This window comes from Pristis pectinata, chromosome 11 (genome assembly GCF_009764475.1).
Source record: "Pristis pectinata isolate sPriPec2 chromosome 11, sPriPec2.1.pri, whole genome shotgun sequence".
Lineage (NCBI taxonomy): Eukaryota > Metazoa > Chordata > Chondrichthyes > Rhinopristiformes > Pristidae > Pristis > Pristis pectinata.
The window spans coordinates 22,994,465-23,020,083 of NC_067415.1; the positions used below are offsets into that span (position 1 = coordinate 22,994,465).

The 25,619-nt window shown below is 36.8% G+C and overlaps 1 protein-coding gene across 3 annotated transcripts in view; it reads left to right on the top strand.

The window, feature by feature from the left end:
- dclk1a (doublecortin-like kinase 1a) overlaps positions 1 to 25,619 on the top strand; it is a 217,878-nt gene that overhangs the window by 152,948 nt on the left and 39,311 nt on the right. For all 3 annotated transcript variants that reach the window (XM_052025757.1, XM_052025758.1, XM_052025759.1), the window contains 8 exons: positions 652 to 746; positions 10,023 to 10,110; positions 11,434 to 11,542; positions 12,279 to 12,336; positions 13,862 to 13,981; positions 14,204 to 14,350; positions 19,509 to 19,642; positions 23,199 to 23,276. In XM_052025757.1, the coding sequence (XP_051881717.1) occupies positions 652 to 746; positions 10,023 to 10,110; positions 11,434 to 11,542; positions 12,279 to 12,336; positions 13,862 to 13,981; positions 14,204 to 14,350; positions 19,509 to 19,642; positions 23,199 to 23,276 (829 nt within the window). The remainder of the gene's footprint in view (positions 1 to 651; positions 747 to 10,022; positions 10,111 to 11,433; positions 11,543 to 12,278; positions 12,337 to 13,861; positions 13,982 to 14,203; positions 14,351 to 19,508; positions 19,643 to 23,198; positions 23,277 to 25,619) is intronic.

Here is a 25,619-nt window from a genome sequence, read left to right on the forward strand (position 1 = left end):
GCATTAAGCATATTATTAAACTGCCTTGTCATCACTGCAGCATGTTAAGCATAGATTATGTAATCTTGTCCTTAAATGAGGCTTGGACAAAATAAAAACATCCTTAATCTATAATCATAAGATCTACTTATCTTGCCAAATATTTGTAAGAAATATTTTTGCTTGCCATTGAGTTCTATGGAAGCCAACTACATGATTGAACATCTACAATGAATTGGATGATTGTAAACCAGAAATAAATATTGCACCCAAGAGACTTTTTTTACATCTCCTAGTGGTCTCTCAAATACAAACACTGATAAAAGGTTGGAAGCAAGACTCCCAAACCCCAACCCAGTAAACTGTCTATGGTATAATGAGCTGAATATAAAAAGTAACCTATAAGGTAGAATAGTGACAGAAAATATTATAATACCAAAAGCACAAGAAGCTATAAATTCTTTGTTAATCAATGGTAAGAAACTCAATTAATTGTAAATATTTTCAGAATACAGTACATTTCTCAAAAAACTTATATTTAGATGCTACTGATTTTGAGACTCTCCTTGATGTCCACTTTCCCTTGTATTGACAGCCATATTACTCAGTGTTCCAAGTTTTCCCAGTGTACAAGTTATTAAATAATTATGACATAGTTACTTCTTCTTTTAGTGAATGGAGCCCCTGGTAGCCAGCTTTCTACTCCACGCTCCACCAAGACACCAAGCCCATCGCCAACCAGCCCAGGCAGCCTACGCAAGCAGAAGGTGAGATAATGTATTCCAGTTACATACATAGCGATTTGATTGGTCAAAGTAATTAATTATCATATAAGGAGGAATACTAAAGAAATCTGATAGGGACTCAATGACTGCAAATGAACCTTTTTGTTGGGGGAGGGGTACAGTTTTTAATATACATCAGAATGCATATCCCCCCGCCATAAGTATGACAATACAAATGGTTTGTGCTAAAATGAGAGGCATAGTACACTTCAGATCGCAGTTGCTCAGTATATTGGTTCTAATTATTATTCTTTTTGATTATTTTTCCACATTACAATGCCTAAAGCAATTACATCTGTAATGAGGAAGATCAAAGAAATCAAATATTTGGTATGAGCTTATTGCAAGCTCATCTACACCATTAGCATTCCTTTTTTTCCTTTGCAGTTATAAAATGTGTTTGAGTTTAGATAAACATTTATTGCAGGTATAGCTGAGATATCATTGTAATCACTTGACTTTAAACAATGCTTTTAAACCATATTTCTGTCTTTGGATTTCTTTAAATGTTTGGCACAGAAATAATTTTAGTACTCTCATTTTACAAGAACACTCTGCATTTGCGATAATTTTAAAGCTCTGAGGCGATAAAGGCAGGGACTGCCATTTTTTTCAGACTTAAGTACGTTCTCATTAATGGTTTGGAGACACACGAGACTGCAGGTGCTAGAATCTGGAGTGAAAAAAAACTACTGGAAGAACTCAGGGTCAAGCAGCATCTATGGAGGCAAAAGGATGGTCAACTAATAGTTTGTTTATGATAGAGGTACACAGTACAGTTGACAGTACAGTCACAGATCAAAATTACTCTCTTTGCTAATTCTAGCAAAAATATGTGTGTATAAAGGGCATACCATAAAACACTACTTAAGTTAGGAATGTTATATACTTAAAGGTGCACTTGTAACTTCATCCAGGATCATGAGGACTAAAATCGGAGGTATCCAACTGTCCAGCATCACATAGACCGTTAGATTTTATACCAGTTTTCTTCGGTGATTAGTTCCACTTAAGTGAACTGTTGTGCCCAACCTGAAGAATCCTGAGTTTCCAGTGAATAGGTGATCTTAAGGGTTAACAGAATATAATTTTTCAATCTAGACAATACAGCTGGAAATATAATACAAAAGATTGTGTGCAATGCTGCACATCATTTCACCTCACCGGGACTGTACCTCCCCCTCTCTATCAATGATTCATTTTCTGTGGGAGATTCAATGTAGAGAGACAATGGAGCAAAATGTCAGAGGTTTGTTATGCAATAGTATCACATTTAACTATTTTGGTGCTTTTACATTTTCAATTATTTTTCTTTAATTTCTTGCTGAAACCAGAGTAAAGAGTTGCATTTAAGATTCAGTCTTTTATACATAACTTTTTTCTCTTTACAATATTTTTATTAAATCCATGAAAAAAATAGAGTACATGCATCAAAAAAGAAAGTAAAAATACTACTGAATACATTGTATTAAGTCGTACTTAAGATTACAATACTTTAAATCAATAATCACATATAGTAGTTAGTTAATAAGGAAAGAAAAAATTGAAATATTTTATTACAAAAAAAATCTACCCCCACTACCAAAACCCGAAGCTGTTAGATAGAAGAAACGGCAAGGAAAAACCTTAAAAAAAAATGTAACAGTGTCAGCCAGTATCTGCATTTTAGTCCCCAAATCAGAGATTTTGAAAATAATTCAAAAAGGGTCCCCACAGGGTTTGAAAGTCTAGGTTAGATTCAAAAACTGAACAGCGAATCTTCTCTAGATTCAAGTATGACATAACATCCCATAACCATTGAACATGCGTAGGTGGAGTAGCTTCCTTCCATTTAAGCAATACTGCTCTCCTGGCTATAAGAGAAATAAAAGCCAGAATATGTAAATCAGAAGCCTTCAAAGTTACCTTTTTTTTTACCTTATTACACTATGTGAAAAGGGTTTTATCAAGTTGGTCTCCCCTTTCTATATCATTGATTTGCCGAATTAATGTTATTAAAATGAATATTTTACCTAAGTTTATATATTTATTTCAGGCTTTACCTGTTTTTATTCCTAAACCTTTCTTTGACTCTCTTGAGTCAATTATATCTTCTTACATATGGAATAATAAACATCCTAGATTAAATAAAGTTCACCTTCAGAAGGTTAAAAAGAATGGAGGTTTAGCCTTACCTAATTTTAGAATTTATTACTGGGCAGTCAATATACGAAATCTTACGTTTTGGTTATATTACGTTAATTGAGAGGCTTGTCCAGTATGGGTCTCTTCAGAAATTAACTCTGTTAAAAAATTTTCTATTATTTCTCTGCTTGGTTCTCCACTTCCTTTATCATTAATTAAACTAACAGATAATTTAGTAGTTAAACATGCCTTCAGGATTTGGTTACAATTTAGAAAATATTTTGGTTTATTAAGTTTTTCTTTGTCCAGTCCCATTTTTTCTAATTACTTTTTTAAACCTTCTATGACTGATGTAGATTTTAAAGAGTGGGACAAATTAGGTATTGCTTGTTTTCAAGATCTGTTTGTTGGAGGAAATCTTTCTTCGTTTGAACAATTGTCTACCAAGTATAATTTACCAAAAACTTTTTTTTTAGATATTTACAAATTAGAGATTTTCTTCGATCTCAATTACATTCTTTTCCTTTGTGTCCCAATAAGAATTTATTAGATGTAATTTTTAAGTTGGAACCCTTTCAGGATGGCACAATATCTAATATTTATGACAGATTACTAGGAATGAGTAGGGTGCCACTAGATAAAATTAAAAACGCTTGGAAACAAGATTTGCAGATGTCAATTTCTGAGGAAACTTGGAATGAAATTTTCAAGTTGGTTAATACTTCATCATTATGTGCTCGTCACTCTCTCCTTCAGTTTAAAGTGGTCCATAGAGCTCACTTGTCTAAAGATAAACTATCCCGTTTTTATTCTGATATATCTCCTTACTGTGATAAATGCAATAACAGAGTGGCTTCCTTAATTCACATGTTTTGGACTTGTCAGAGTCTTAAAAAATATTGGATAGAGGTCTTTCATACTTTTTCTGTACTTTTTAAAATAAATTTTAAGATTAATACATAACTTTTTTAAACTAAGCAATGACCACATAATCTCAAAATAAAAACTAAATAATAGTGGAACAATAGGAAATAGTAAGTGACTGTGAAGCTGCTGAATTGTAGTAAAAGGCTATCTAGTTAATGTCTTTATCTTATTGAGTCTGGCCAGCATGAGACCCAAACCAATATGGTTTATTATTAAATAGCCTGGGTTGAACTGCATCTGCGTTTAAGATAAAGGGGAGAGGAATGGTGAAAATTAGTGAGGGGAGGGGAAATCAACACTCCAACTCTCATGGAGACTACAACCCCTCCCGCGCCCCCCCCCCAACCCACCTACCTACCTACCTACCTATCTACCTACCTATAGAGCACTATGAGCATGTACTATGCCACAGGTGACCCCAATCCAAGGCAATCATTGAGATATTTGGGCCTCTCACAGCAGCATGTTGCACTGGCTCATGCAGAAATATCTTATCCTTTGTGATTGCTGCCTGTAGGATGAAGAAGTTGGTGTATTAGGAAAGACTGGGTTGGTTGGATTGGTTGGACCTTTACTCATTGAAATTTAGAAGAATGGGAGGTGATATTTATCAAGCGTCTAAGATTCTGGGGGAAATTAACAGATTGGATGCTGAGAGGATAGTTCCCCTAATGAGACATAGGAGTTGCTTTTATAAAATGGAGATGAGGAAGGTTGTGACTCCATAGAATTCCCTACCTCTCAGAACTGTGGACACAGTGTCATTGAATGTATGCAAGGTGGAGAGTGATAGATATTCAAGCTATAAGGGAGTTGAGGCAGATGGGGAGAGAGTGACAAAGTGGTGTTGAAGCCAAGCTTGGATCAGCAATGATCTTATTGAATGACAGAGCAGAATCGAGAGACTGATTGGCCTGCTGCTGATGGAGTTTCTTAGTTATTTTCTTATCTATGACTAAAGAGCAGTATGTGAATATGAATGTGGGGAGCTAATGCACATAAAATTGATGTCTCAGTGAAGATTAAATATGTTATTCCCAGCATGCTGTGCAGTTTGCTCCCTGTTTGACAGTAGGTGAAAAACAAAGGTTTAGGCACTGACCTTTTGAACCAGTTTCTGGTGAAAAGGCAGTATTGAGTGCCATGCACAATGATGATGTCATTATCTGTGCAATGACAACAGAAAAATGCCACCTGTGTTACTATAAACCATGACTGGAGTGGCCGATCTAACAGTTGAGACTTAAGTGAGAAATGGTGCAAACACTTCAAGATGTGCAAATTGATCCAATTTTTAGACAATAGAGGAAAAAAAAGTAAGGATGCATTTAGAGATTAAAAATAAGAAAGGAAATTTTTTTAAATGTTAAAAATTGTTAAATTTTTTAACATCGCCAACAACATTTAATACCAGAAGGAATGAGACTCTATGCTTTTAGGAGCTAATTTTTAGTGCAGAGGGGTTGACTGGCAATAATTGGTTCATATCACTTTGCTAGAAGATTGTTGCACTTGAATTGATGATATAAATCTTGACTTCAAAAGAGATATTAACTACCATGCAAGTATTGCAACATCAGGCTGTTCAACCCACTCCTGCTTCACTACTGAGGCAGACTGAAGTGTCGTTTTTATTATACAACAGAAGAACTTCACAATTTGGATAGCAGCCTTTGAATATTGGCAAATAAATGCACAGCTGCTCCTCCCCCACCCCCGAAATTCCTGTTGAATGCATGCATATGTAATTACTAACATCATTAGATTCAAAATTATTTCGATGGAACTACTTAGCACAACATAATTATATAAAATTAAATAGAATTTAAATTGTTACTGTATTCGAAGTTTTCAGTGGTTTTGATTTATTTTCCCTTTTTTGAGATGGTGAGAGGGATTAGACTGTATGTTGTCAATTGCCCATTCAAATTTAAAATAGTTTCATAAAGTCTGTAAATAGAATGCTTTGTTTTTCAATTAATAACCGTTAAAGGGTTTTTGCATTATTTTTAGATGTTCAGTGGCTAATGACCTTCAGGAAGCATGTAACCACAATATAAAACTTGATTTGTAAATAGTGCTTTGTCTGGCAAAGTCTCTTTTGGTCCACTTTGGAAAAAGGACAGATTAATTAAAGCAATTGCATTTGATCAGTTCTGTATTCCCTATTCCAGTACAGAATCTTTTGTGTGGTCTATTAGAAACACATTATAGAATATTCTGGTAATATAATATTTACCTCTGGGACAACATTGAGTAAAACAATGAACAATGATAGTGGTGAAGAAAATTACAGAAATGATAATCAGGGACAGAAAATGGGTGTGGTCACCTGATTAGAAAAAGCCATCATGTATTTGAAACAAGCAGCAAGAAAGGTTCCTCTAAGGGGTGGGCGCAGGGGTGTTTAATGTACAATGGAGTTCCCTGGCTTGAAATTGGGACCATTGCTTTACTTTAATTATATATTCATGGTTTAGACTTGGATGTATAAACCAAGTTTAATTCCAAATTTGCAGATGACACAAAAGGTGGAGGCAAAGTGGACTTTTGAAGTGGGTATTAATAGATTTCAAAAAAGATGTAGACAGGTTTTTGGAATGGGCAAGTACATGGCAGAAGAAATTTAATGCTGAGAAATGCAAAGAGTTCCATTGTGGTAGGAAGAAGCAATATTAAACAGAGCATGGAGGTATACACATACCACATTGAAAGTAGTAGGGCAATCTGAGAAAGTCATTTAAAAAAAAGCTTACACAACTGGCCCTTTCCCAGCTTTAACAGTAAAGTGGAATTAGAATACTCAAGTTTTCCTTTCCCATACTTGGATGCATGCTGCTTTCCTAGTGCTTTCTCTAATTTTTCTGATTCAATGACATTTCTGTGTAAAGAATTTTGTTTTTGTTTCTTTCAGGATGTGGACAATGATTCATTTATTGCCCTTGCCCTGAAAAAAATTGTTGGAAGATGTTCTCCTTCAACCACTGTAGTTGTCTTTGTGCTGATAGTGTTACCACAATGGTGGTAAGTAGGGAATTGTGAGGAATTTAACCCAGTGAGAACCTTTCTCCCAGACATAGACTAGGGTCTGTTTGCTGTGATATGGAGATGACTGTGTGGACTTCAGATTGCCAGTCTGAACTTCCTATGTAATGAAATCAGAAAAATGTGCTATTGAAGTCACCTTTTGAATTTCTGCAACTTATCCTGTAGATGTCAGAATCACCTTTGGTTTCACAGGATATTGATATTACATATGAGATCAGCATTTATTGGCCTTAAGGAGACAGTGGTGAGCTATGTTCTTGAACCATTGGAATTCAAGTGGTTCTTCCATGGTTATGAATCTTGAACAAACAATGGTGAAGGAACAATGACATATTTCAAAGTTGGGAAGGTACATGATTTAAAGCGTATGTGAAGCTGCTGGTGTTGCCATGTGCCTGATACTCTTGCATGTGGTTGAGGTCACAGGTTTGGAAGGTGCTGTTGAAGAACTTGTCTTGAGACTTAGGAGTACTTCTGAGAAATGGTGCATGCTGCAGCCACAGTGCATTGTGGCAGAGGTAGTGAAAGTTTAATGCAGATGGGTGCCAGTCAAGCTGACTGCTTTGTCCTGAATTTTTCTATGGCTCCTTTGGGGAGAGGGCATGGGAGTGGGATTACCTGGATTGGTTTTACATAGAACTGATACATGTGACAGGCTGAATGGCTTCTTTCTACACTGTAACCATTTTGTTATTTGCAGCTTTCCACATTGTTGGGGAGATGCTGGCATTTTAACTGTACTAGAAGGCAGGCTAGTTCTGGGACACATTTTTAGCATCATTGCAGGGATGTTGTCCTGGTCCATAGCTTCTGCTGCATCCAGTGTGCTCACCCAATATTTTTGTTATTGATATCATGTGAAAAGCACCAAATTGGCTAAAGACATTGGGTGAGATAGATACCTATATGACAGATGAAGACTGTTGAAAGTACTTCAATGTTGTCTTTTGCACTTCTGCAAAATTCTTCCATCATTGAAGATTGTCATTATTCTTGACTGGATGAAGTGAGATTATAAAGCTTAGCATGCAGAAACAGCATGCTGGTTCAAATGTTTAACATGCATGTCTTGTGTAGTAGGTTCACCTTGCTGGTGCATTATTTTTTGTATACCTGATGCTGCAGTTGGAATATCATCTTCACTTCCTGCTAAACTTCTGGCCTAATGGGAGTGAAGGATGTGCAAGCTATGAGGTGACTCATTGCAATGGATTGTAGTTCTTCTGCTGCTTATGGATATCCAGTTTGATCTTCTGGACATGTTCTGAATCTATCTGTTTAGTACAGTGGTTGTGCCATGAAACATGGAAGGTGTCATTGAAAATCGGATTTGTTGGGACAGGATTAACTTAAAGATGGTAATGGAGAGGAACAAGTCTTTCACTTAAATGCACAAGTCTGTGAATGTGTCTAAATTGTCAGTGGTCTATTTCTATCAATCTGGAACAACTGCCCAGAAGTTACTGAGCAAGCCTTTACATGATCAGTTAGGATGCATTGGCTTTGTGTATCTGAATCCAATGCCAGTTGGCCCTGTCACTTTTAAACCTATTATGCTAAAAGATTGTTGTGCTTCGCTTATTTTGTAAGCACAGTTCAGTTCCAGTATTAGGACATGAAGTTAGATCAAAACCAAGTAATGATGCAAAGCATTTTCAGTTTCATATCCATCAGGTTAAAGCAAGTAGTAATGATTTTGGTGATGAACTGTAAGCCTGTGATGCTACCTCTGGTTCATTTCTGAATTCCAGATCTTTAAATAGGGCATATTTAAAAATTCATCGTGTAAAAAGCAAGTGGTTTATAGTGTAATATATATTTGCCACAGCTAAGTTCTTAGACAATAACTGCTTGCATATTTAATTAAAAAAATAAATCTTTCCATACATACCAAAAGACAAACCTGCATGTAACAAAATTACCAAAACTGAATATTGGCTTCTTGTGTACCCTGAGTTAGGATTGTATCAAAGGTAAAATCAGTTCATCAATAAAATAGAATATGTTTATACAAATTGGTAAACTTTGGCATCACTTTGATTTTCCTTTTCCATTGATTTGAATAGAAAAGAAAATTGGGCATAATGTAAAATAGGTTGTAGGTTCTTTCCTGATAGTCGCAGAGATCAATTTCACCCCTTTATGTTTGAACCATAATCAGTAAACATAAATCTTTAAATACTTTAACTGACAAAATATTTACAGATCTTGGAGTTGTATTATTTACCTCTTATTTTTAATACCTGGATATTTAAAATAGCCTATTTTCACAGCCAATTCTCATGGTATATGGAGGTTTCTGTTGCAAAACCTCTGTTCCTTTGAGAGGAATAGATAGAATGGACAGCCAGCGCCTCTTTCCCAGGGCACCAATGCTCAATACAAGAGGGCATGGCTTTAAAGTAATGGGTGGGAAGTTCAAGGGAGATATCAGAGGAAGGTTTTTTACCCAGAGAGTGGTTGGGGCATGGAATGTGGGGCATGGAATGTGGTGCCTGGTGCAGTGGGGGAGGGAGGTACATTGGTCAAATTCAAGAGATTACTAGGTAAGCATTTGGAGGAATTTAAAATAGAGGGATATGTGGGAGGAAGGGGTTAGATAGTCTTAGGCGAGGTTTAAAGGTCGGCACAACATTGTGGGCCAAAGGGCCTGTATTGTGCTGTACTGTTCTATGTCTATGTTCTATAAAACATGAGAAGGCATAGGGAGAGGTATTTTACTTGATCTGGAGAGCTGCAACAAATTTTGATGGAAGTATGATTGTTTCTGGGCATCTTAAGCAGATAAAAATTACAGATCTCCAGTCACATTGGACTAATTTTTTATTCAACTCTTTGTGTATAACATTAAATAGAAGAGATCTATGTTAAAATGTAATTCAAAATATTAGACTCTTGGATTTCAGCTGTATTTACAAATGTTTGTAATAAATAAAGTATATTTTCCTTTGAAAGCAAAGGTTAATAATTTCCCACAACTAATTTCAGAAAGTTATATGTGCACCATTCAATATTATTGCAGCTGACCTTTTGTTTATGACTGAAATAAAATGTAGCCATTGCACGGTTATTAATGCATTTCAGCAGATAATGACATATGAGGTTTACGATGAATGTAATTTATTTACTTACTACAATGATATTTCTCTTTGCTGCTAGAGCTCTCAGCACAGCGGATCCTCAACATCTCTGGCATCAACCAAAGTTTGTAGTTCCATAGATGACAATGATGGGCCAGGTTGTGAAGGTATAAACCTTGGATCTCTGTGGATCAACATTTTTATAACATGTAGTATTGTTGTAACAGTCATCAACTGCAGTGTTTCTTTTTTTCTCATTTATTGTTGACATCTGTTGTCACATGGAAATGTCCCAGTTAATTGTAGGGGAGGTTGTTTCATAAGGAGCTTTTTACATATGCTTCTAAAGTAAAAGTCTCAGTTGCTGGAAATCTAAAATTAAAACAGAAAGTGCTGGAAATACTTAGCAGGTCAAGCAACATCTATAGAGAAACATAGACTTAATGTTTCAGATTAAAGACCTTTCATCAGAACTGGGAAAACGTTACATTTAACAAAAAGATTTGTGTTACAGAGAAAAGGGTAAAGGTTGGAGGGAACAACGGGAAGGTCTGGGATAGGCCCTCCTCGCTTTCTCTGCAAGTTAAAACTTTTATTTATCTCCTAATATTTCTGAGTTCTGATAAATGGTAATCAACTTGAGATGTTAACTTTGTTCCTCTTTCCGCAGATGCAGCTTCACCTGCTCAACATTTCCAGCATCTCCTGTTTTTGTTCTATATATGCTTCCTTGCTTCTCTTTACAAAAGCATGCATGTTGTGAAGATTTAAAGTATTTAATCATGTTTATTTCTAATATCAAAATTATTATCATGACACATTATGCAGATTAAAATTGGATTGTTTATAGAGAATTTGTTCAAGGTTTACCTTGCTTATACTGCTAAGTTTGTTATCTTGGGTTTTAGAGTGGTAGATTTCAGGGTCTTCCACCATGTGTGTCATTATTACTCTGACTTTGGACTTTTTAATTGTCTTTTTTGTGATTATTCCATTATGCAGTTCTGTTTGTTCATAGTGTTTCTCCATTTATATCTGTACTTTAATGTGCTGATTTGTAAGTTTCCTTCATTTTTAAATTTGTCTTAGAAGTTTTCCAACTCTGATAAAGTAATTATGCTACATTGGTAGGATTGTTTTTGGGAAGAATAATTTATGAACAGGTAGAAATACAATAACATTTTTTTGGTAAAGTAAATGGTTAATGGTCATAAAAAAATTATAGATATTACATTTTAAAACATTTCAGGTTAGAAATCACTGATGGCAGTATTAGATTAGAACTGTACCCATGCATTATATGACCTTCCTCTGACATTATTACATCAAACGCATAAACCCATTCCATGTCATCTGGTTAGCGCTTGCATTAAAAGGGAATATTAAACATTTTACGTTTATGGCTGACCGTAATTTCAAGCCTTTATCTTTGCATAGAAGTCTAGTTTTCATGACACTGTCAAGAGTTTAACTAGTACCTATTCTTGCAGAGGTTGTGGAGGAAGTGTTCCAGGTGCCAGCATCAATAGCTGAACGTTACAAAGTTGGCAGAACAATAGGGGATGGAAATTTTGCAATTGTGAAAGAATGCATAGAAAGGTTTGTATGTAAAATTTGTTGAAATAGACATCACCATATATTGATTATTTTGTTATATTGGATTGTATTTTCCTGATTGGTACGTTTGAGGAATTGGTGATTAACAAGCACAATTAAGTGACAGAAGGGGCAGGAGATTAGTTACTTCACACCTCCTTTCATAGGTATATTTAATGAGGTTGTAAATTTCTTGCATTTTCTATGAGTTCCTGATTCATAATTGACAAGTGTCCCAATTTAGGAGCTCCTGAAGGTAGCTAATGCAAGGGCCTTTACTATGTCCTCATGACTAGGACCTGTCAGATTAATAAGTCTACAGGCATCTTGTAATGTCTTCCACTTTCATTATGAATGATCTGAAGCAGTTGACTATCTCTTTAGTGCTAGGCAGGCATATGCAGGCTTCAAACATTTCCAGATGATTTTCTGAGGAGAAGGGGATGGGGGCAAGTGATGGTGGGCATCTGGACCATGTAAATAGCCCAGATGAAGAAAAAGACAAGTAATTCCTTCCTTGATGATGCACTCATTGAAGAAAATGTAATCTGCTTTTTTTTAACCCCATTGTTGTATTATATACATTGCTATTAAAAGAAGTGTTTGAGTATTTGCATGATCTGCAGATCATAATTTTTAGTAATTTACTTCTGACTGCACAGCAATTGCAACTGATTTTTTAAAGTTGTGCTTGTTCTGAGTAAGCACTTTAATAGTATTTTTTTGCTTTTCCCATTAGATCAACCAGCAGAGAATATGCTTTGAAAATTATTAATAAAAGCAAGTGTAGAGGAAAAGTGAGTACAGAAAGAATTATTTTTCTCTTAAACAGCTACTGCTTGGAAATAATGGACTGGATTTTCCTGAGTGGATCTTGTCACCCATGTTCCTCATTCCCCTGAATTTAATTTTCTGCAGATGATCCTGAAGATGAACAATAATGCCCTGAGTGGTGGCAGGACCTTGAATAATGTGATAGGGTGACATGGGTAGTTGAGGACAAGCCCTGCCCAGAAAACTCATTCAGAAAAACTTCAGCATATAGAAAAGCTCCTCCCTTAGCATTGCTATCTGTCAAAGCTATCAGGTTCTTCAGTAGCCTGGTTCTGATGGAAAATGCAAACCTGAAAATCCTGAACTTAGTGTCTTGAGCTCCAATTACCATTTCTCAGCTGGGCTCTGCTACTGAAATGAGTGGAGTTGGACTTTGCCGGGATTCCTTAGCATTTAGGTTAAGGAATCCTGTGTTATGCTAGTTATGCTGTATTGATTTCACTGAGGATTGTAGAGGTGCAAAGGTGGTAAGGAGGGAGTATAAAAACAGAACATAATGGAAATACCCTGCAGGTCAGGCAGGTTATCGACCTGCAATGTTAACTCTGGTTCTTTGTCCACAGATGATGCCTGACCTGCTGAGCATTTCCAGCAATTTCTGCTTTTATTTCAGATTTCCAGCCTGTGCAGTATTTTGTCTAAGCAGAGGTTATGTGGTTTCTTAATTGTTTCTTTTTGTTTGTTTATTGCTTTTATTTTAAGGTATTTCAAGTGTATTATTTTTAATTTTTGTTGGGTTAAAAAATCTTTATTTCATTTTTGTGAGTTTTTAGACGAGAGACATCAAAAATATTTAAATTTCTGCAAAGCTACTTTATGTCAAAGGTTCCCATTCAAATGTCTGGCTCAGAATCTGAGAACAGATACTGATATTGGTATTGGTTTATTATTGTCACTTGTACTGAGGTACAGTGAAAAACTTGTCTTGCATACTGTTTGTACAGATCAATTCATTACACATTGAGGTAGTACAGGGTAAAAACAATAACAAAATACAGAGTAAAGTGTCACAGCTACAGGAAAATGTATTGCAGGTAGACAATAAGATGCAAGGTCATATATAATGTTGAAGAATTTTAGCAAAACTTGTGCTTGACCATTGAACTTGATGGGAAGTGCAGCAGCAGAGCACAGCTGGCAAATAATTGGCAGAGCTTGACTAATACATTTGGGACTTGTGCATTTGTGTAGGAGGCTGAAACATGTTGGGACTTGCACTGAGGAAAGCTGGCAGTTCCATATGGAATTTTTGGCAAAACCTAATAAGAAAGAGATCAACATATTTCTAGATAGGAAATACATAAAGATGTATGAGGAGGGTAGGAATATGTTATTGAGGAAGAGGATCAGCCATAATCATATAGAATGGTGGAGAAGCTCAAAAAAGCCCCAGCAGACAAGCTACCTTTGTGTTTGCTTTGACAATGGCATGCAGAAAAGTTTTATGATGTTGGATTACAAAAATAATGCTGTTTGTTCCTCTGGCAGGAGCATATGATTCAAAATGAAGTGTCCATCTTAAGAAGAGTTAAACATCCAAACATTGTTCTTTTAATTGAAGAGATGGATACGCCAAATGAACTTTATCTTGTCATGGAACTTGTCAAGGTAAGACTACTGACAAATAAGTGACCAAAAAATGAAATAATTTAATAAAATGTCAATGTTTATAATGCTTCTGAAATATATCATTGAATTTTAATGACTTGAAAGTAGCAAAATTATTGGAATATTCATATATTACACACATGTATATACAAAGGAATCTTTTGGAATATTTGATGAATATATTTCAACAAAGGTAACTATACAGCGGTATTATTTCTTTAGGGTGGAGATCTTTTTGATGCGATTACTTCTACCAACAAATACACAGAACGTGATGCCAGTGGAATGCTTTACAATCTGGCTAGTGCTATCAAATACCTGCATAGCCTTAACATTGTGCATAGGGACATCAAGCCAGAGAATCTATTGGTAAGTTGGAAAATAAATATCCTTGAAAAATAATTATGCTTATGCTAACGCAGCAAAATTATGAGCATACTAATGAAAGCTTTGAAACAATGTAATGTAGAATATTCCTTCCCCAAATAATGTCAAACATCCAATTAAAGAAAAATTGACTTTTATATGTTTTAATTATTAACTATTAATAGCAAACAATAGAATAGTACTTTCTATTTGTAAACGAATACTAAATCTAACAAAGAAAATCTCTCTTTGTGAGATGTGTCCTTGCCTGGTCTGTCGTGACCATAACCCCAATTGGTTTATTATTGTCATATGTACTGAGGTACCATGAAAAGCTTTGTTTTGTATGCCGTCCATACAGATCATTTCATTACAAATTGCATCGAGGTAGTACAAGGGAAAACGATAACAGAATGCAGAATAAAGTGTTACAGTTACAGAGAAAGTGCAGTGCAGGCAGACAATAAGGTGCAAGGCGGTAACGAGGTAGATTGTGACATCAGGAGTCCATTTTATCATACTGGGGACCATTCAATAGTCTTATAACAGTGGGATAGAAGCTGTCCTTGAGCCTGGTGGTACGTGCTTTCAGGCTTTTGTGTCTTCTGACTGATGAGAGGGTGGGTGGGGCCTTTGATTATGTTGGCTTCTTTACCAAGGCAGTTAGAAGTGTAGACAGAGTCTATGGAAGGGAGGCTGGTTTTGGTGATGTTCGGAGCTGTGTCCACAACTCTCTGCAGTTTCTTGAGGTCACAGGCAGAGCAGTTGCCATACCAGGCCATGATGCATCCTTATAGGATGCTTTCTATGGTGAATGAATAAAAATTGGTGAGTGTCAAAGAGGACATGCCAAATTTCTTTAGCCTCCTGAAGCAGTAGAGGTACTAGTGAGCTTTCTTGGCTGTGGCGTTCACGTGGTTTGACTAGGGCAGAATATTGGTGATGTTCACTCCTAGGAACTTGAAGCTCTCAACCCTCTCGACCTCAGCACCGTTGATGTAAACAGGAGTGTGTGTACCACCCCGCTTTCTGAAGCCAATGACCAGCTCTTTTGTTTTGCTGACATTGAGGGAAAGGTTGTTGTCATGACACCATGTCACTGGGCTCTCTATCTCCTTCCTGCATTCCGACTCATTGTTAATTGAGATTCGGTCCATCACAATGGTGTCGTTTGCAAACTAGTAGATGGAGTCAGAGCAGAATCTGGCCACACAGCTGTGAGTGTAAAGGGAATAAAGTAGGGGGCTAAGGATGCAGCCTTGTGGGGCACCAGTGTTGAGGATAATCGTGGCGGAGGTGTTGCTGCCTATCCTTACTGATTGTGGTCTGATGGTCAGGAAGTCAAGGATCCAGTTGCAAAGGGAGGAATGCCACATCATCATGATTGCTGCTGATTCAAAGAGAAGGCTCCAGCAATAACTGTGTCTTGTTGTTTCTATGATATCTACATCAGAAAAGATAAGGTGATTTTGCCAGGACTGGAGAATTTTAGCTACAGGAAAAGATCATCAAGGCCGGAGTTGCCTTTAATGGAACAGAGGTAGCTGAGAGATCTAGATAGGATGTAAAATGAGATCTGTTTGTTTTAGTTGGGGCTGGAATGATCAGTAGTAGGATGAAAACTAGAGTTAAGGTAATTAGTGAAATTAGTAAGGGAGCTGAGGAAAATATTCTCACCCAGAAGATGCCGTCAGGCTGGTGGCCTGAAAGGGTGATAAAGGCAGAAACCGTCATGGCATTTACAATGTATTTGGATGTAGCTTTAACCTACAAGGTTAAGAACCAGGAGCTGGCAGTTGGAATTAAGTTGGGCAGTTCGTTTTGGGCTGGCATTGACACTGTAGACCAAATGGCATCCTTCTGTGCCATAAATATCTGTAATTCCATTCAAATAACACAGAGAAAATTTTAGGATTGGAGAAAGGTTATTCTGTGATATGTTAATTACAACTATAAATCTCGACCTATGCGATGCAAGTCTTACGTGGGTTAGAAATGCCATGTTTACAGATTAGTATCAATTTAAGCTAAAATGCCAAGCTGGGGCAAGTTTCTTGTTTCATTTACAGGATACACTCATTTATCAGTTATACTACTCAATAGTGACTTGTTTATTAACTATCCTAACTGCAGCTTTACATATAACACATATTAAATTTACAGAATTATAGTTGTTGAGGCTGGACACTTCTTTTCAAAAACATTAACAGTTGAAAAGTATTACAATTTTATATGTATGTCACACTTGCTTACTTAAATAGCTTAAGCAACCATTCACAATTGTATATGTAAGAAAAGTGTCTAGGAAAAAAGATAGGAGATGGAGCATATTTCACCTTCTCTAGGCATTCCAAAATGTTTCACGCCCTTTAAAATGTTTGAAGTGTAGTCACTGAGGGAAATTCAGTTTAACCACAAAATGGACTTAGCAGGCTGGCCAGATAATTTGTTTGAGATGTATGTCGGCCTGGATGCTGGGGAGGATTCCCTGTTGTTCCTTGAGCAGAGTTTGGGATTGTTTTACATATTTGTGATAGGGCAGATATTCTAATAGTGGAGCATGTCATCTGTGCTGCAGTACTATGTCAGTTTAGATTTTGTGCTGAGGTCTTTGAAACCAAGACTTTCACACTCAAAAGTGAGATTGTATAGAATACTACCAATGAGCAAGGAGAAAAAAGGGAACCAAAGATATATAAAAAACCAAATATCCCTCTTGTGAGAAAGTATGCTAAAAATAAAAGGTAACCCAATTCACAACAAAATCAATAAATATTTTAAAATTTGGCTACAGAACTGTCTCTGTTATACAGTGCATATAGAGAAAACAATGAAATATGGCTTTGTTAAGAGTATTAACAAGGCTAACCATTCATACTGGGTCTTGAAGCCCCAGAACTGCTCCACTACAGACTTCGACACCAGAAATACTTTCTAACTTTAGACTTCAAACCTTCACTGATTTTTGCCTGACGGACTGTATCTAACCCATGTTATATTGCTTACTCAACTATTGAGTCAACTCAAGTCCCAAGAGTCAGGAAGTTATGTTGTAGCTTTATAAAACTCTGGTTAGGGTGCATCTGGAGAGTTTCATTCAATTCTGGTCACCCCCTTATAGGAAAGATGCCGAGTGTTTGAAGAAGGAGCAAAAGAAGTTTACCAGGATGCTGCCTGGATTAGAGGGCATGTGCTATAAGGAGAGGAAGGACAAACTTGGGTTGTTTTTTTCTGGAGCAGCAGAGGCTGAGGGGAGATCTGGTAGAAATTTGTGGGATTGTGCGAGGCGAATGGAGTAGATGGCTGGTATCTTTTTCCCAGGGTCGAGATGTCTGATACTGAAGGGCATGCATTTGGGGTGAGAGAGGGTAAGTTCAAAGGAGATGTGCAGGGCAAGTTTTTTTTTGTACACACTGCTAGAAGTAGTAGTGGAGGCAAATATGATGGAGGCATGTAAGGGGCTCTTAGATGGGCTTATGGATGTGCAGAGAATGGAGGGATGTGGACATTGTGTAGGCAAAAGGGATTAGTTTGGTTAGGCATTTAATTACTAATTTACTTAGTTTGGCACATCATCATGGGCAGAAGGGCCTGTTCCTGTGCTGTACTGTTCTCTGTTGTATGTTTTAACTGTTCTGTACTTTGTTTGTCTGCCCATTGTTGAACATCATCATAAATTGAAAACATGAAATGCTGAAATACTCAGCTGTTCACTCAGGGAATATGTAAGTTAATGCATGAGATGTTGACCCTTCTTTTAAAAATTGGCCAACATCAAAATGCCCACAGATACTGATTGACCTTATATTTGTTTCTTGCATTTTCTTTTTTCTTTCAGATCTCTGGGACCTGCATTTTAATTTTCTTTAAATTTCATTAGATTTCTATTTAATATAATTTCATTCTTACATTTGGTTTTAATGTGGTATTTTAACATCTTACAAAAATTACCTCTCAAACATGCCTTTGGTCATTTCTTCTAATTCTTCTCACTTTTGCAGTGTCTGTTTTGAGGAGCTCCTTAGTACATTTTGCTGCATTAACAGGACTATAAAATCAAAGTAAAATATTGTTGCACTTCTTATTGCCAAACATTGGATACTGGTTAGCTAATGTTCTCAATTCTTTTGCATACCTTTATGAAGAAGAGATAATATATACATGAGAAATTTGTATTTTAAGGTGGACCGAATACAGGCGTATAATACAAAACAAACCCAACAGTACCTTGTTCTCCGTCATCATTTAGATGCTCATTTTTGCGAGTGTTACTGTTTCTGCAACCTGGGCCTGACCATTGTACTCAATTTAGAACTAATTTCTTTAAGCACAAAGGAAATAAAACAAGGCAATATTTTGAACAATAATGAATTATGGGGTAATTAAGTCTCAAATTAGTTGTTAAAATAGCAAATGTTTATTATTTTTCTTAATACCAGAGAACAATTAAGCTACACAATTGCAGAAATAATGAGTGTGATTTAACAACACCTGCAGTAATTCTTCTGTTCCCTAGTTGGCCCAATTTTTTAAATAGATATTTTTGATTAGCATGCAGACTTTTGTGTTATTAATAGTTTGTCTTATTAAGGTAGAGAACAGAGCACTGTCTCTCTGCTAATATTGTGTAAGGAGTAATAACAGCAATAAAGGACAGTAGAGTAGCTCACAAAGCAGCTATGCGAAAACATTTGACAATTAAGAAAAATTATGAAGCACTTAACTCTTCTTCTTAGGCAGTCACTCGGGATTGAGGATGGCTTGCTTACACTCCAATTTTGTGGATTCTGAGGTGACTAATGTGACTAATGAGGCCAATGTGGGAACAAGAGACACTGCCACAGATGGGACAGAAATTCTTAACTACATGCATGTGCATTGAGTTTCAATGTATTAGCATCGATCTTTGAATAGAAATATTTTGGTTACATGCTTATTGTTTTCTTCCACTAGTCTGAGGTGTTGACTGAAATTTTATAGAGCAAGAATATTAAACCTGCATCAGTTAAATTTAACATTTTGAATGAATGTTCCCATCGGTGTAATGATTATCAAACCACCCTCACTGAGGAGCCATTACTTTAGTGTTTTGTTGTAGCAATAACTAGTATATTAGCTGACATATACCAAAATACCAATTGTTTGTATTTTATTACAATAGGTATATGAGCATCAGGATGGAAGTAAGTCTCTGAAACTAGGGGACTTTGGCCTTGCTACAGTAGTTGATGGGCCTTTGTATACTGTCTGTGGAACCCCTACATATGTGGCGCCAGAAATAATTGCAGAAACTGGGTATTGTACTATATGACTATGCTTACCATGTTTAAAATGTTCTTCTTAAAGCAATACATTTAAGTATTATTGTTTGAATGTTATATTGCGAATTCCATTCAGTTTTTCCATTTCTCTCCAGAGTGGAAATACTTGTGTATGGTTCCTTTGACATCAGCTGTCCTATGGCACATCAAACAAGAGGCTAGATTTCTTTCATAAATCTAAATAGTGATACCATTTAATTGCGAATGACTTCATGGACAAATTTGAACTTGTTTTCTCTTCACATCTGTTCTTTCTGTCAAGATTCAATGAATAGAATTCAGGAATTCTGAGAAATTTTCTTCCCTTCTCTAGCCCAAGACTGTAAGGCAGTTATAGTAGCACAAGTAAGATGGACTTATTTGACAAAAAGCAGTAATTGAACCTGAATCTTGTGATTTGTCACAAGGTGTTTTTATATTGTGTTAGTGCCACCATGTTCCTAAATAGAGGCATAAGGTGCTAGGTAAAATCAAACATTAAAACTATTGATAGGCTATGATCATGAATAAAAAAGATCCACTAAAAATATGTCTCACTGACTGTGGGGACCTTCCCCCCCCCCCCCCCCCCCCACCAATATGAAAGACCTCTATAACATTGAGGATCTCATACAAAATGAAAGCATTTTAGTGCTATGGCAAGGAGAATGTTTACTAACCAAGGTAATCAAAAAAAAGTGTTTTATTGATATTTAAAAATACATATGAAAAACATATCACTGATGTCAATGGTTATTTTTGTGTGTATAAGGACCATTGCGCATAAATCATCTGAAGATCTTCTACGTGAGATAACAGCTTCTAACAGATATTGTACCTTCAATGACAAGAGGTATTGTAAGTTTAGTCAAAAAGAAAAAGGAAGCAAATGTAAAGGTTTAGGGAGTTGAAATCAGACAAAGCCCTTGGAACATAAACGAAGCAGGAAAGAACTTAAACAAGAAATTAGGAGGGCTAAAATGGCCGTGAAAAGTCCTTGGCAAGTAGGATTAAGAAGAATTCCCAAGGCATTTTATACGTGTATTAGGAGCAAGAGGGTAGTTAGGGAAAGGGTAGGTTCACTTTAGGACAAAGGAGGGAATTTATGCCAGGAGCCAGAGGAAATGGTTGAGGTGCTTAATGAGTATTTTACATCGGTATTCACCCAGGGGAAGGATACAGATGAAGGTAAGATTAGGGAGAGCTATGTTGATGATCTAGGGCATGTTGATATCAAGAAGGAAGAGGTGATGTGCGTCTTGAAAAACATTGAGGATAAGTCCCCACAGTTTGACGGGATCGATCCCAGGATACTGAGGGAAGCAAGGGAGGAAATTGCTGGGACCCTGACAGAGATCTTTGTATCCTCATTAGCCACAGGCGAGGTACCAGAAGGCTGGAGAATAGCTAGTGCTGTTCCTTTGATTAAGAAAGGGAACAGGGACAAACCAGGAAGTTATATGCTGATGAACCTTACATCAGTGATGGGGAAATTATTGGAGAAGATTGAGGAACAGGATTTAGTCGTATTTGGAAAAGCATGGACATATTAGGGAAAGTCAGCATGGCTGTGTGCGGGGGAGGTCTGTCTCACAAAATTGATTGCACTTTTTGAAGTGACAAAGATGATTGGTAAGGGTAGGGCAGTGGATGTTGTAACATGGACCTTAGTAAAGAATTTGACAAGGTCCCTTGTGGTAGGTTGGTTCAGAAGATTATGTCACATTGGATCCATGGTGAGTTGGTAAATTGGATCTAAAATGGCTTGGCCATAGAAGAGAGGGTAGTGGTAGAGAAGTGTTTTCCTGACTGGAGGTCTGTGACTGTTGGTGTTCCATAAGATTCAGTGCTGGGACCTCTGTTGTTTCTTGTATATATAATTTGGATGAAAATATAGGTGGACTGATTAGTAAGTTTGCAGATGACACAAAAATTGGTGGAATTGTGGATAGTGAAAGGTTATCTAAGGATACAGCAGGATATAGATCAGTTGGAAATTTGGGCAGAGAAATGGCAGATGAAGTTTAATCCAAACCAGTGTGAGGTTTTGCATTTTGGGAGGTCAAATGAAAGAGAAAAGTATACAGTAAATACAGTTTAGGAGCATTCAGGGATTTTGGGATGCAAGTCCATAGCACCCTGAAAGTAGCACACAAATGAATAGGGTGGTAAAGAAGGTGTACATCAGTCAGAGCACTGATTATAGAGGTTGACAAGTCATGTTGCAGCTGCATAAAACTTTGGTTAGTCTCCATTTGGAGTATTGTGTGTAGTTCTGGTTGCCACGCTGTAGGAAAGATGTGGAGGCTTCGGAGAGGATGCAGATGAGGGTCACTAGGCTGTTGCCTGGTTTGGAGTGTATAGCTATAAGAAGAGGTTGGACAACTTGGATTGTTTTCTCTGGAGCGTCAGAAGCTGAGGGGTAGTTTGGTAGGAGTATATAAAATAATGAGAGGCATAGATAAGGTAGATAGAGTCTTTTTCCCAAGGTGGAAGTATCAAATACTAGAAGGCATAGCTTTAAGGTGAGAGGGGCAAAGTTTAAAGGAGATCTGTGAGGCCAGTTTCTTTACACAGAGAATGTTAGGTACCTGGAACTTGCTGCCAGGGGAAGTCGTAGAAGCCTTTACGATAGCAACATTTATGAGGCATTCAACAGACATGAACAGGCAGGGAATGGAGTGAAATGGACCATGTGTAGGCAGGTGGGAATAGTTTAATTTGGCACCATGGTTGGCATAGACATGATGGGCCAAAGGACCTGTTCCTGTGCTGTACTCTATGTTTGATATTCTCCCTTAAATTTATTTCGCATAAACCTCAGCAGCAGTCCCTGACCACCTATTTTAAATTTGAGAATATTTTTAATTTGTACATGCTGAATGCAACCCACTTAGAATTGAGGTTATTACATGACTAAACAAAAATGGAAATAGAATACTTTCCTTTTTTTAAAACCAGCTTATGTTAACTCTTGAGAGAATTTATTCATGTAAACTAAGTCTCTCTGCTCAGTCTTGATGATGTTTGAAATACAACTCCTCCTACATCAGTGGGACATTATCATTATTCATGCAAACAATCTTTATGGCAACTTTAGTCCAAATTTAAGCGATCATTTAAATTTTGCATTAATACAGCAAAACTTATTTCACAGCTGGTTTAGCTTCTAGGAGAGAAGAAACCTATTGATTCAAATCTGGATAGTGAACGTGAAAAGAATTGCTTCACTGCTGTCTTATTGTTTTACTATCAGTGTACCATCTTTTAAGAGGTGGATCACTACTTCATTCAGAACCTGATTTACTCACCTATAAACACCAACTGAGCCATCAACAGCCATAGTACAGAATTTAAGCGAATAGTGCTCTGTTTGAGAAATAAGGTATAAATATGCATTGGAATACAGTGCAGCATGAATTAATATTCTCAACATCTTCTATGTGAAGAACATTGCATAAACCTTGTTGGTGATCCGTATTGCACAAATTAGTTTTGAAGATTGTTGTTTTAGTTTCTGTAAATACCTAAAGGAAGTTTTTTCTTCATAGATATGGTCTGAAGGTGGATATCTGGGCTGCTGGTGTGATTACTTATATTCTGCTGTGTGGTTTTCCTCCATTTCGTGGGTATGTACTATGCACATCAACTCAGCTTTTTAGCTTTTCAATTCATTTTTGTGGATATTGTTGGACAATGCTGAACATGGTCCTTGCTTTCCTCTTTATTTTAATGGATTAACAGCAAATCTGAATTTATAATTTATGAAACATAGGAGAACATTATATAGCAGCTTTAACATTGATCACAAGATCACAAGATAAGGGAGCAGAAGTAGGCCATTTGGCCCATCGAGTCTGCTCCATTGAAAATCATCACAGAAGTACAGTTGGACAGGAATTGATGCTGAGCTGGAGAAGGATGAATTAGGACATATGGTTGATAGCTTGGTTAAACAGGCATTTTCTAAGGAGAACTTAAAGAAGAGTGATGTGGAGATATCGAGGTTTAGCAAGGGTATTTTAGAGTTTTATGCCTATAACTCTAGGCACAACACCGGGAGGAGTGTGAGGGAAGGCTAGGAGCCTTGTGTTTGGTACACTGCAGAAATCTCAAAGAATTATCGAGGTTAGGGTAAGGAGGATTGACACAGTGAAGATGAGAATTTTATAATCAAAGCTTTTGTTGATCAGGTGCAAATGTCAGTAAGTGATTGGTTAATAAGTACAGGCAGCAGTGTTTTTGAATCAGCTCATATATGGAGCTTGGAAGTTGTAGACCAGCCAGAGAAGAGTTGAATTTGAAGGTTCATGATTAAGAATAAGGGGTTCAGCAGCAGATACATTAAAGAAGGATTCAAATTGTTAATGATAGGAAGAGGAAGTTAGCGAGCTTTATGATAGAGGTGAAGAAGATTGGAAGGTCTAGTTTAGGATAAAGAGGATACTGAAAAGGCAAATAGTTTTGTTCCACTGGAGAGGAATGGACTTAGTGATGAAAACATAGTCAAAGATCAACGGATGTAGACGTCCCCATGTTTAAGTAGAGGGAATTATGGTTCAGTCAATACTGGATATCGAACAAGTAGCTGACAAAACAAGTAGCTGAATTATGTTGGTGAAGTAGAATGTTATCAGTCTGATGTCATGGGGGGGGAGGGTAAATACAGTTGAATATAGAAGCTGACCAAGGATGGGTGCTTGGGGGGTCCACAATTGCTGATATGGGGATGGAAAGAGCTGGACTGGAACCAGGCTTGGGCTATCCCATTAAGTGACAAAGTGGAAGAGAGGTGTTGGAGAAGGATAGTTTGTCAACCAAGAGAAGGACGAAAGGGAACGTGTGTATTGGTAGCAGTTGCAGAAAATATCAATAATTATATCAGTAGGAGCAGTTCCATTACCATGGTAGAGCCATAAACCTGACTGGAAACAATCATTCATGGAATTATAAGAGAGGAGAGAATGGGTTAAGAAGATGGTGAAATAACTTCTGCAAGTTGCATTCTCCATTTTTTAATGTTTTCACTATGCATACTGGTTCATGATCTGGTAAGGTGTTGATCCTTCCTTTCACATCTCTCCATGGCCTCTTTCCTCCCTTTCCCTGTAACATTTTCCAATTCTATAAACCTCTGAGAGTTCTGGATTTGTGATTCTCTGATTTACATTACTCAGCCATTAGCAAGCAGATCTTCATCTGCCTAGATCAAATTCTCGTTTCCAATGCTGTACCTGTCACACCCCCTCTCTGTTGTTCCTTGGAACTGACCTTATTGACCCAACTATTGTTTTCCTGTCTTTGTACAGCTTTATTTAACTTGATGTCAGATTTTATCTGATAACAGTACTGTGAAATGCCCTGCAATATTTCTACTATATTAAAATGCAGTTTGTAATTTGCAAGCACATAGTGTTCAATTATGAGATTTTTTTTAATAGTGGGATTGTAGTGAGTGATTTGAAAATATAACAGTGCTGACTAGCACTGGGTCAGAAAAACTGGGTGATCAGCACTCTTTTTGGAATAGAACCAAGACTGATCTTAATGACAAGATGACTTGTAATAGAGCATGAGGGTGTGAAATTACAGTTGTGTGTACAGGTCTGGGACATTAAAATTGAAAAGGGGAAAATATATTTTTAAGACTTGTTTAAATTATTATTCAGCTGTAGTTTATAGTAGCTTTCATTGTGTATATGCTTATACTTTATATTAAATTCATTTTAAATTATTTTTCAAAAGTAATATATGCTAGTATGGTTCTGGAATGACTGAGAACATATCAAGTTGATGGGCATCTGTAGGCGTACAGTCAATATCTTATTATCTCAATCAAGTATGAATTTATCTCTTTCACTTGGTCAGATTACTCCCCAAATTCTTTATAGAACAGCTATGAATAATCACTTACTTAATGCAGGGTGATTATTCATCATCTTCAGATAATTATTCACAGGTTCAGCTGAAGT